This window comes from Elaeis guineensis, chromosome 8 (assembly GCF_000442705.2).
Source record: "Elaeis guineensis isolate ETL-2024a chromosome 8, EG11, whole genome shotgun sequence".
NCBI classification, from domain to species: Eukaryota; Viridiplantae; Streptophyta; class Magnoliopsida; order Arecales; family Arecaceae; genus Elaeis; species Elaeis guineensis.
Genome location: NC_026000.2, coordinates 51683712 through 51697295, shown reverse-complemented (window position 1 = coordinate 51697295; position 13584 = coordinate 51683712). Strand labels below are relative to the sequence as shown.

General features: G+C 40.6%; 1 protein-coding gene across 1 annotated transcript; it reads left to right on the top strand.

The window, feature by feature from the left end:
- The first annotated feature begins 8025 nt into the window (after positions 1-8025).
- Positions 8026-12389, top strand: LOC105034365 (receptor-like kinase TMK3). The gene is given in 5 exon segments (XM_019846974.3): positions 8026-9566; positions 9813-10091; positions 10094-10156; positions 10159-10833; positions 11556-12389. Coding segments are annotated over 5 exon segments (2589 nt in total). The 5' UTR covers positions 8026-8509; the 3' UTR covers positions 12071-12389.
- The last annotated feature ends 1195 nt before the right edge of the window (positions 12390-13584 follow it).

The following is a 13584-nucleotide window of genomic DNA, read 5'->3' as shown; positions in this document are numbered from 1 at the left end:
TCCACCTGCTGCCCAGCAACTGCACTCACTGATTCTGAGCCACTTCTTTCTCCCTTCTTGCTCTTCCATAGTGGACATTCTCGCTTGAAGTGCCCGAACTCGTTGCACTTGAAGCATTTCATCTCTTTCTTTCCCTTCCTGGACTTGGACTGCCCCCTGGACTTGCTTCTGCCTCTGCCTCTACCTGTCCTCTCCCCTACTGCCAAACCCTCCTGGGGAGCCCGATCTCTGGTCAACTTTTCTCTTTTCTCATTAGACCTCAGCACCGAGACCATGTCCTCATATTCCAGAGTCTCCTTGCCGTAGAGCAGTGTAGTCACCAAAGAGTCATATGATCCTGGCAGCGAACACAAAAGCAACAGGGACTTGTCCTCCTCATCCAGCTTCACCCCGATATTCATCAACTCCGTACACAACTGGTCGAACCTCTGAATGTGGCCAATCATATCAGATCCCTCCTGCATCCGAAGACTGTACAACGTCTTCTTCAGCATTAGCTTGTTGCACATATTCTTCTCCATATACATGATGTGCAACTTCGACCAAAGGCCCTTCGGGGTCTTTTCTTTCAGCACCGAATACAACGCCGCATCCGCCAAACATCCTCTGATCATCGAGCATGCTTTCTTCTCCAACGATGCCCACTGTCTATCTGTCATTCCCTCAGGCTTCTCATCCAAAGCCTGATCCAGATCTGCTTGCACCAGAAGATCCTCCACCCGGATTTTCCACATGAAAAAATTTTTCTTGCCATCAAACTTCTCAAAATCGACCTTCATATTGCTGCCCATGACTGGATCCAAGCCAAATAAACAATATAAAATCAAGAAGTGTAGAATATACCTTGATGGTACCTTGCTGAAAATTTTCAGCACTTGGGATCTTTAACTTCTCATGCTTGGAACCGCTTTGAGACACCTTCGGATGTAGTCTTTTCTCGATGAGCCTTGCTCATCCATAGTCTTTTCTCGATGGATCATCAGCTTCTTTGAGACACCTTCGGATGTAGGAGCCTTCCTTTTCTTCAAGAAATTTTTCTTCATCTTGGCAATATCTTTCGATCCTATTTCTGCAATCAGCTAAACTTAGTCAGTGGCACTAAAAAAAGAGATGGGTAAGGAGGACAGCTATAGTACTTACCCCTGGAGTCAGTCTGACTGAGTCCAGCATTGAAAAATGCCTCATTGGATATCAATTTATCGATCGAGGGAGCCTCAAACTCTCTAAGGATGAAGCGACCTTCTTCCTTAACCCCCAACTTTAGGATGTTAAACGCTAAAGCCAGCGGCTGACCCCAACTCAACAAGTTTCAGTCCTCGATCGTGGAGCTAGAAATAAACAAAAATCATTTTTTCCAACCATGAACGGAAGATGGAGCACCCTTAATCAAAGGAGGAACCCCCTTCTGGGAGAAAAAATACCACCAATCCTTAGAGTGAGGATGTCTTTTGATGATAAAAAAAGAACGGAAGAGATCAACAAACGATAGTTGGACGCTAGTCATGAAACAAAGAACCAAAAAGCCTATAGCAAATCTAAAGAAGTTTAGGACAACAGCACAAAAAGATAAATCATAAAAATGAAAGAGATCGAAGATGAACGAATGAACAAAAAATCTTAAGCCTGCTCAGAATGCATCCTCGTATATAGCAAGCCGATCAGGGGACGGTTTGTCGATATGCTCATCGGCCTTGAGAAGGCTAATATTGAAAGCTAGAGGGATTCCATATCAGATCTGGATTTGACTTAGGTCATCCAAATTCTGCATGGAGTAATAGTCACCGAAACCTAGCTTGTCCTGCTCGATCATTTTCAAGCAAAAAGACTAGAAGGATACCTAAAGAGAGAGGGAAAGAATGGAGGAATAGATGGGCGAGAAAAAAACCTACTTGAAAGTAAAGGAAGAAGACGAAAGATGCGAAGCAATCACCAAAAATCTTAGAAAATCCTTCGAAAAGGTTGAGTTGTGGAAAAAGAAGAAACACCCCTTCTTCGAAAAAGCTACCATAGTGGATAAGAGGAAGAAGGAATAGAAGACTCTGGTAGCAATTAAAAAAACTAAGAACAAGCACTTCTTCTATTTATGGTCAAGAGAAGATAACGTCCAAATATTGAATCATTTCTTTCCCAACAAGTCAAAGAACGTGGCACACATGCCACTCCCCTATTCGGCCAACCACTGCCATTGGTTATGCAAATCGATGCCGTAATTCAAAAGCAGATGGTGAGCTGATGGCCATTTAGTTCCATCATAATGACTCAAGTCGTGTCACCTCAAACCTATTCCAAAAAGTCATACCCATCCCATCAATCATAGAGGCCTTTTACATCATCGATCTCAGGACAATAGGTGTACTCCCTTCCTCTGGCTGAAGTTGGACTCGAGAGTAGGGGCATATGTTGGAAGAAATTTGATACGGATCAAATTTATGAAAAGACCCAGAGCCCAAAATGACTACGTCTAGCAGGCCCATTAACTGGAACCTTCGCCGACTCAAGGTCAGCCACTACTTTCTACACCGATCTAAGGTCGGTTGTTGTCTTCACCAAACAATCCTCTGCAACCATCCGACTGAAGTCTTGCTTGTCAACGATGGCTCGGTGATCCGTGCATACCATCACTGATGACTCCTCACCGGTTGATCACTCAGGCATCATTGAAGCTATCTTGACTACCGCACAAGGCGATCGACCCCTAGTCATCGCCGACCAGTCCTCACCTCTACAGTACTCAGATTAACAACTTTATTTAAAATATGGCACCTGTCAAGCAATAGCTATCGCTGGATTGATAAGACAACCACAAGCATCACATCCCAGAAATATCGAACGACGATCTTGTAACCAACGAATCACGCCTTAATCGTGCGAGATTGTGTTCACTAACTTGCCAATTGAAGTCCCAACTCTGTATCATAAAAGAGGACCCTCGAAAAAAAGGTATATAAGAACTCTGCCTCTCACACTCCTTTTTCTGTTGAACGAGATTTTGACTTGAGTGTCGGAGGGTCCTCACCGGAATCATATCTAATTTAAACTTTTTTGCAGGTCGCACACCCAAAAGCCTACTTTATCATCAACTCCAGTACCCTGACGTCGAGTGATTTCTCGCATCAACAATATGGAATCATTGTTACTGCTAAGCTCTGATGCTATTTGCTCCTTGCCTCACCTTACTGAGTTCTTACCTACTGCTAATGGGGAACTTGATGTCTTCGAAATTTGAAGAATCACATCTTCCAAAAAAGCAAGAAAATGATGAGGGAACAAGGTTCACTGGATACAAAATTGAATGGAAAGCAAACAGAAAAGGAAGTGTGAGAGCGGCAAATGAAAATACTGAGATTCAAAATCATAGAGAAAAAGAAATGAGAGGAAAAAACCTAATGTGAAGAATGAGAATCTACCTGCAAAAAGTGAGCTGGGTATGGATGGTTTAGTTCTAACATTACCACTTGTTTCTATGTGCAGGATCGAGGTTATTCCAAGTCTAATTCCAGTTGCAGTTTTAACCGTCTATATACGGTGCATCACTTTATGTGCTGCATAGCTATGTTCTTCTCTTGCTACTTTGCTCCGCAATGCTCCGGTTATATTACTTCCAGCATATCACCTCAATGTCCTACTGCTCACTTGAAGGGGATTCGTTTCATCCTCATCCTGTCGCTTTACAGACTTACAATGGTTATATTTGTGCTTATATCCACTTGCTGCATTCACTATTTTACCTCCGATCAGCTCTTCATATTCAGTTCATTGTTCAGTAGGTTTGCTGTTTAGACTCTACTGCGCCTCTTGCTCTACATGTTACTCATCCTCTTTCATATATGTTACAGAGATTAGTACAGCTAAGAGGATTGTTGCTTACAAGATTTACCATTTTGATGTATATTTCCAGTTGTATACTGTTTACTTTTTGTCACTGGGTTAGTCTTTCTTCTGTTACTCAGTTGAGTATACTCTGTCTTCATTATCTCTTTTGTTTTATGTTACTTTTTCTCATATGGGTTACAAGTTCTTATTTGCCGTGTGCTCCTCACTTTCATCAGTCCTCTTGTACATGGATCACAGCCATTTTTGTACACCCTTTTTTCATGTAATTTAATACAGTTGTCTTTTACCAAAAAAAAAAGGCATACATAATCCTCCAAACATTTATAAACTTTCACTAGTTGATGCAAGCGATTGGATTGGATATCCTACAGAATAATGATAGTCTCATACAAATTTATTCCATTTAAAAACTAAAAAAATTAAAATATTTAGAGATTTTTCTCCTAATAAAGCCTGTGAACAATATGTGCTACTATTGGCTCCAAAAGCGTACAGTGGATGGCCATGTGGCTATGCATGAGCATTGCACAGGGTTCTCTTAGCCACTGGCCCACTATATATCATTCATTTATAGATGATCTATATATGAAGAGATAATAAACCAATAATTGAGAAGCTAATGGTTTGGCTGCCAAACTAAAGACTTCCGGATGTTTTTGGATTAATTACATCAAATAAAACGGTTGTAGTTTATGGCTAACAAACTTGATATGAGAATGACAATTAGGTATGATTCTGATGAGACAGGAGGCATGGGTGGTCTCCAGGTTTTGACTATACCTTGTGCAAAATAAAGGAATAATGGATTTAAAAGTATATATCTATATTGGGCCCCACAAGCCAAACAGTGACAAAAAGAAATGATGGGTCCCACGTGTTCTCCTTTGTCTTGGCCTAGTGAGTGGATCACGCCGAACGCTACCAAGTAGAACACCTCCGCGTGGACCCAGAGTAAATGATGACCGTTGGGCCGGCATTGCACCACTTGGAAAACTTGGCTGCGAGGTGTCGGCTGTTGGGATTCTGTCTGTGTGAGAGGAGAAGCTTGAAGAAATTTCTCGTTCACACTATGTGAATGTATGGTAAAAAATTCAGACTGGTATATTAAATTAATGGAAAACATAATTGACTGGTAATGGCCGCCCAGCCTCACTCAAAGGAAGTCTTAAAAAAATTAATCGATATTTGTTTATGCGTGCATGGTTACAGAGTAAATTATCCTTCGCGGACTAGATGCCTCATATATAGTGTAGTATATCGGAGGAATCGGTTGGATTGAGACGTGGACCTAACAGTGGTATTGTAGGATATGTTTTTTTTTTATTTATTTATTTATTTTTTTAACTGTATATATATATATATATATATATATAATATATATATATATATATATATATATATATGAATACTTCAACTTATCCAAAACAAATAATTATCCTCCAAATGAAAGGTATGGTGTGGTTTTGGTCAGAAGTAACCTTTTTATCTCATGACATGTGGCAACATTTTATTTTTTCTTTTATCCTCGAAACTTTTCTTCCGGATGGAAGGTGTAGGCTATGAAATATTTTTCTTAATATAAATAAAAAATTTATAAATATTATGCATGACTGTATTGGAGAGTGAAAGATGTAACTGTGGAATTGTATTTTTCAATGAGATAAGCTTCTTGTATTGAAGGTTGGTGAGGAAGTACAGAAAGATGAATGATAAGTCATCTATTTTAAAGGATAGATTGACTAACTCGTACTGGGTATTATCCTGATTTGATAAAGCATGTTTTGTTGTCTACATATCTCATAATGGCAGAAGGAATGTCACCACTCACTCTAAATTATTCATCTTTGATGGAGTTGGTAGTCCTTTTTCTCTCAATCACATCTCCACTTCTTGCTTTGCTAATCGTAGTGGAGGTTGGAGTGCTAGCCTGCAATATAGAACATTTGAGTTTAGTTGAACTATTGGAAGAGAATCTTGTTAATGTGGTTGGATGAAATCCAATGAAGTAAGGGAGCAAAATTAAATGCAAAAACTCATTAATTATTTGCATAAGTGATTAGCCCAACAACATTAATTATTCTAAATTATTCATCTTTGATGGAGTTGGCAGCCCCTAATCCTTCGATCACATTTCTACTTCATGCTTTACCGATCATAGTGGACGTTAGAGCATTAGCCTGCTACATAGAACATTTGAGGTTAATGGAACTATTGGAAGAGATTTTTATTGATTAATGTGGTTGGTCGAAATCTAGTGAAGCTAGGGAGCAAAAATGAATGCAAAAATTCATTAATTATTTGCGTAAGTGATTAGCCCAACAACGTTGTCCTTATGCACCGCATGCGGACACCCAATACGTGCGGAAAACTCTAAATCTTGTGTGAATTGAATTATTTAAAAGAATAGATAATAATTAAAGCAGGCTCGTCCGATTTCATCCAATCAAAATCTTAGATCTTAATTCATAATTATTTTTATTTAAAAAAATAATTTTATTATTAAAAAATTTTTCGTGCATTGCCGATAGGATTGTTAAAATAGACTTGACCTAAATAAGATGGATTGAGCTGCTATATGAATAGTCCAAATAACAATCAGACCTGTTTGGCCCACCCCACATCAGCCCAAGGGCTGATATGAGTTGGACCGAGCTAGTCCGAATGGACTATGAAAATTTAAAAAAAAAATCTTAAAAAAAAATTTATTTATTTTTTAATCTCTGACTCTTGAGCCCCACTATCCTACGTTGCCGCCCGCAGACCAGCAGGATGACTGCCTCCGTCGGTTTCTTTCCCTTTCGCCTCCCACTCTACAGATCCTCCCTCTTTCTCCTCATCGCTGTGCCGCCGCCTATGGCCTTTGAGTCCGATTACGAATCAAGATACGCCAACTCCTTCCTTTCTTCTGCCGATGGATGCTCCTCCATCCAATCTCCAGGTGATCCCCCTCCTCCTCCGAGCCCCTCCTCTCTTCTGCCGACAGACGCCCCTCCATCCAACTTCCAGGTGAACCCCCTTCTTCTCTTCCTCCTCGTCATCGACGCAGCCATCTCCGAGTCAAATCTGGCCACAGCTCCTCCTCCTCGGACTCTCTCAGTCTTTCCACTCTCCGAGTTAGATCCGTGCTATCTTCCCTTAGGCTCTCTCAATCTCTTTTCACTCTTTAGGCTCGATCGCTCAAGACGCCGCCACCTCCGAGTCAAATCCGACCGCGGCTCCTTCTCCTCGAGCTTTTCGATCTCTTCATTCTCCAAATCAGATCTGTACCGCCTCCGACCTCCCCTCGAGCTCTCTCGGTCTCTCTCTACTTCTAAGTTTGACCGCTCAAGGCTCTTCCCCTCTGAGATTCTCTGTCTCTCTTTTTTTCACTCTTCACTCTTCAGTCATTTGAAGTTCAAAGCCCATGGGCTGGTCCGATCTGACCCACGACCCTTAAAAGATTAGACTGGGCCAGCTATATTGTGTTTCATTTTTCAGTTGGACCTAGTCCAGTCCGATCTATCAAATTCTAAGTCTTTATGAGCTGGACTGGATCGAATCAGGCTAGTCTATTTTGACAGCACTAATCATCAATATTCGCATACTGTTCATCATTGTTAATTTGATTGAATTTTTTTTTTCGTATATCATATTTCGGTCTCGTACCAATTATCGTGAACAATACGTGCAATCTGTACCGCGGTGCACAAAGAATTTCTCTTTCGTTATAATACACATCCATTTTTGGTCCATTTACAAAGAAGTAACGCTTTCTATTCGGGCTTCCGCCTTCCGACTTTAAACTCGTTACTAAAACGGCTTTTTACCTTAAACATAAACCAACAACGACAGATTCAGCGCCTGACAGAAATTTTAATGCGAACTTAATTAGCTTATCTATTCTATATACGTACAGCCTTGAAACGGTAACTAATTAATTATAAAATCAAAACAGTAATTTATTAATAAGAAAATCAAAGGGTCTGCTGTATAGCTGTAAACCAACCTTACTGCAGCTCCTTGCTAGGAAATAACTAGTAAAAAATTTTCTTCGCAATTTTATATCCTTCTCACTGGATATTAAGAAATAATTATCAGCATTAAATCACCGTAAGAATTTCTCAGAATCAAACCTCCTTATATCTATCCGTGTAACCTATATTAATTTAAAAAGGAAAAAAATTTAAAAGACGCAGAACGTCCTCTCCGCTTCGCCGCTTTGTCTGTGGTGACTCATTATTGTACCACCCCACACCCAGTGAGAAAATCAAGGCTTTGATGTAGGATGCACCTCTGGAGTCCAAGGGAAGCCCTTCCATTTGTACGTTCTTATAGGTTCTAGGCATCTAATTCATAACTGCCGTCTCCCGTCTCTTTTGTTGTCCTGAAAGTGAAGTGAATCTACCCAGTTTTTGCTTTGTGGTCCTCCACACACTTCCTCTTCACAAGAAAAACAATACCAAAAGAAAAATTTTTGGGCTAGATTCAATGAGGAAGGGGTTTATATGCGATTTGGGTCTCTAGATTGATGTTGTGAAAGCAGAAAGGGTTGGGGGGACAAATAATAATAATAATAAAAAGAAAAATGCGAAAAACAAGTGGGTTCCCTCCAATCCAATCCATGGAGATCTGTTTTGCTTGTTAACCCATGTCCAATTTGTTTCTGCCATTGGATTTTGAATGCTAAGTCTCAGTCATGAGGGCATGGATCAGTCTCTTTATCGTCTCTGCTATTTTGTGCTCCTATTCGGCAGTTTTGGGCGAGACGGACGAGAATGACCTCGCCATGCTCGACGAATTCCGGAAGGGATTGGACAATCCGGAGCTCTTGCGGTGGCCGGCCGACGGCAAGGACCCCTGCGGCGAGAAGTGGAAACATGTCTTCTGCGACGGCTCCCGGGTGAACCAGATCCAAGTGGCGGAGGTAGGACTCAGTGGTTCTCTTCCCCAAGATTTTAACAAGCTGGAGATGCTCAATAATCTTGGCCTCCAGCGAAACAATTTCAGCGGACCGTTGCCGTCTTTCAGCGGGCTGTCCAATTTACAGTACGCCTATCTCGGCGGCAATCGGTTCGACTCCATTCCCTCGGATTTCTTCGTCGGCCTCACCAATCTGCAGGTCCTCTCTCTGAATCAGAACCCTTTGAATCAGAGCACCGGGTGGATGCTGCCCCAGGAGTTGGAGAATTCCGCCCAGCTGATGAATCTTTCTCTGATAGGTTGCAATCTTGTCGGGCCGCTGCCGGATTTCTTGGGGAAGATGTCTTCCCTAGAAGTCTTGCAGCTGTCTTACAACAATCTCTCGGGTGAGATCCCTGTGAGTTTCGCAGGGTCCAATGTCCAAATTCTGTGGCTCAACAATCAGAACGGGCCGGGGTTCGGCGGCTCCACCGATGTCATCGCCTCCATGACAATGCTCGTCGATGTCTGGCTTCACGGGAATGGTTTCACCGGCCCGATCCCGAGCGGGATTGGGGCGTGCACTTCTCTGACGCGCCTGTGGCTCAACAACAACCAGCTCGTCGGCGTTATCCCGGAGAATTTGACCACCCTGTCGGAGCTCCGGTCGCTGCAGCTGGATAACAATCATCTCATGGGCCCTATTCCAAAAATGAGCTTCCACAATTTCACCTATTCTTATAACTCCTTTTGCCAGTCTGCCGTTGGCGTTCCTTGCTCGCCGGAAGTCACTGCGCTTTTGGATTTCCTCCAAGGCTTGAACTACCCGCTGGAGCTTGCGAGATCGTGGTCTGGTAATGATTCTTGCTCTAGCTGGTTAGGGATATCCTGCAATAGTAATAATAAGGTGTCTGGCATAATTCTGCCTCACTTTCGATTGAATGGCACAATCAGTCCTTCCCTTGGTAATTTGGATTCTCTCACCGACATTAGACTTGATCGAAACAATCTTACAGGCGCGATTCCTGGAAATTTAACAAGCTTGAAATCCTTAAAAATGTTGAATCTTTCTTCAAACAACCTCTCTCCTCCTGTTCCAGGGTTCACTAATGGCGCGACTGTCCTTGTGTATGATAATCCATTGTTCCAATCTAAAAATTCTCCAGGATCTCCACCTAGCGGTCGCTCGCCATCAGAGGGTACACCACCTCCCGCTGGTCCATCTTACTCTCCGAGTGGTGGGGGATCTAAATCGATCTCAAGAAGTTCTCAGAAGAAGAATGTTCTGATAATTGTAATCCCGATTGCAGTTGGTGTTTCGATCATAGCACTAGTCTCTCTATTCTTGTGCTTCTGTCAGAAGAGAAAAAAGAGTGCTTTTACAGCCCAAGTTCCGTTGTTATCCACCCTAAAGACCCATCTGATCCGGACAACATGGTAAAAATGCGGTTGCAAATAACGCCGGCAACAGCACATCTGCTAGTGATCTTCAGAGTGCAAAGAGTACTAATACAAGTGATGTTCATGCATTCGGCCGAGGGAACTTTGTAATATCAGTTCAAGTTCTTCGTAATGCAACACAAAATTTTGCTCCAGAAAATGTCCTTGGAAAGGGTGGATTTGGGGTAGTTTATAAAGGAGAATTGCATGATGGAACAATGATAGCAGTTAAGAGAATGGAGGCTGCTGTCTTGAGTAATAAGGCATTAGATGAATTCCAGGCAGAAATTGCTGTTCTTACAAAGGTCCGACACCGTAATTTGGTATCTATATTGGGTTATTCTGTAGCAGGCAGTGAGAGGCTTCTAGTTTATGAATACATGTGCCAAGGAGCTTTGAGCAAGCATCTTTTTCAGTGGAAGCAGCTTGGTTTGGAGCCATTGTCTTGGAAAAAGAGGCTTAATATTGCATTGGATGTTGCACGTGGGATGGAGTATCTTCATAACTTGGCTCACCATTGCTTCATCCATAGAGACCTCAAGTCATCGAATATACTGCTTGGTGATGACTACCGGGCAAAAGTTGCAGATTTTGGGCTTGTCAAGCTTGCACCTGATGGAAAAAATTCTGTAGCAACTAGGCTTGCAGGAACATTTGGATATCTAGCTCCTGAATATGCTGGTAAGGCTTCTCACCCATCTTTTTTTATCCTAAATATGAATAGACATATGATTTTGCCAATGATAATTCAAAAAGAAAAACAAAATGAAGATTCAACTCAGGAGCACTGTTGCACGAGTTTGTGTTTCTTAAATGATGCATATGGTTCCCCTGCATATCTTTTGTTCTCTATTTCTCTCTGTGCACCTTTATGTAAAAGATAATCTGGCTATCAGGATTGGTGTGATTGTTTTGCATGAGTACTTAATTTTCTGTTAAGAGCTTCTGCCATACTTGTTATTTTTCTAGAAACAATCTGATGACAATCTGGGAGTAATTGAATTAAATAGTTCTCTAGCCTTAAGCGTAGATGTCTAATCCCCATTAATTCATGTAACTATGCCCTTCATGAATGTTTTTGTACTGTGTCAGAAGTAAAGTTTGATAGTGATGTTATGCATCCTATAATGCTAGCATATTTGTTCAAAGATACAGTCTCTTAATCTTTGCTAGATAGTTCTTATCATATTTAAGTATATAATTGTTTCTGTGAATTCTAGAACTACTTGTAACATGTCTATTATTAATCTTTTTGAAGATGACTCCACATACAAGATAGTGAACATCGCTACTTTTTTAACTTTATGCAGAAACCATTTTTTTTATTCAGCTATCCTTTTTAAGCAAATTCTTTTATGCAACCAACTATCATTGATTCAAAAATTGTGTCTTGATTGTAACAGTGACTGGAAAAGTCACAACAAAAGCTGATGTCTTCAGTTTTGGAGTAGTGCTAATGGAGCTAGTGACTGGTTTGAGGGCACTTGATGAGGATCGGCCTGAGGAAAGCCGATACCTAGCTTCTTGGTTTTGTTTCATGAAAACCAGTAAAGAGAAGCTCAATGCTGCCATTGACCTGTCCCTTGATTTCACAGATGAGACATTTGAAAGTATATCCATTATTGCGGAACTTGCAGGCCATTGTGCTGCACAAGAACCTCACCAACGGCCTGACATGGGCCATGCAGTAAATGTGCTAGCCCCACTGGTTGAGAAATGGAAACCCATTAAGGATGATCAAGAAGAATATTTGGGCATCGACTTTCGCCAACCTCTCCTGCAAATGGTAAAAGGATGGCAAGCTGCTGATGGTACCACCTCAGATGTCAGTTCATTAAACCTTGATAACAGTAAGGAAAGCATTCCAGCTAGGCCTGCTGGATTTGCAGAGTCGTTCACTTCTGCAGATGGCCGGTGAATATATGTAGTATGTATCATTTGCTTGTTTTGTAATTGTCCTTATAGCAAATCTTCTCTTAATTTTCAGTCCATGTAGATAGATATCTTTTGAGAGATTTCATGCTTGTGTCAATGTGATTTTTCTATTTGGTTCTGTAATTATTCATGTGGATGAAACTAGATGTCTCATGCCAATGCTATCTTATATCAATTATATGGGATCAATGGGGATGGAAGTCCCTTTCTGTTTTGTCATTTTCTCTGGAAATGGTGTAAATAGAAAGAGATTATCACAAGCTTTTGTTGGCTTAATTCGCTTTGAAATGCTCAGCTGTAAATGGCTGTTATATGTGGTTCAAATTTTACTGTGATAGAATCTGTACTTCGTGGACATTAACGCAAATTGATACCAAATTAATGAACAAAATTAATCTGTTTACAGTGTTTCACTCATTTTATTACATTTTGTTATCCGAAGTCTTTTTTTTTTCTTCAATGTTTTTCTTGATCTGAGATGTTTCTTTAATGTATCATCTTGGAGACGATAAAATAGCCAAAAACACATTTTATCTCTATGTTGATGAGTCTAATCATTTTTGTTTTTAATTTTGTTTTTTACTGATTCTTTTTTATTTCATGCTGCTTTCATTTGAATCCCCACCCATGCTGGTGAATTTTGCGTGCCAACTACAAGAAAAGGCAAAATGTTTTTGCTTCATACCCACCATGGTGCAATGTAATAATCCTAGAGGTGTTTCCAGCGAAGTAACCTGTGTTTTCACCATGTTCCCTCTTCCACATGGCGAAAGAAAAATTTGACAAAAGTCAGCAGAGCCAGCTGTTTCCTTCTTATGTGCAGTGGTTGAGGAGCAAGTATTATTGCCCGGGTTACAAAGTGACATATAGTATTGGACAACAGAGACAGCTGTTTCCTTCTTATGAAGTTGAAAGGTGCTCGTCTCTGCTATTCTGTTACGAGACGTGCCTTTTTAGTTGGGACTGGCTGGCCGAAATAACTGCCAATGACCAAAAGAAGCGTCCATGCAGGATAAATATATTTGATTTGTAATCCAAATTAGAACAGGATGAAAATTGAAATAATTTAAAATCAAATCAAAATGATCAAATTTTTTAAAATATTTAATTTATGATGAAATTAAAATTAAAATAAAAAATTAAATCTACAGAGGAGATAGGGATTAAGTTCTATATAGATTGATTCATTCTCATTTCACCTCGAAATTGAAATCGGAATCGGATCCTTCCAACCAAACGATTGAAATAGGAGTTACCGATTCCGATTCCATACCTCCACTCCCTTTAACCAAACATCTTCCAAATATCTTCAAACGGATGCTATTGGAGAGAGGAGGCAGAGGGAGAAGAGAGTGTGCAAGAATCATGTGGATGTGTATTTGGCCCTATATCAACTATGTTGGATATATTTGGATATTTATATCTTTCAATTAGTCTTTTTAGATAAATTATATGTGGTTATTACAAATAATATTAAAGTGATTTGGCATATAATTT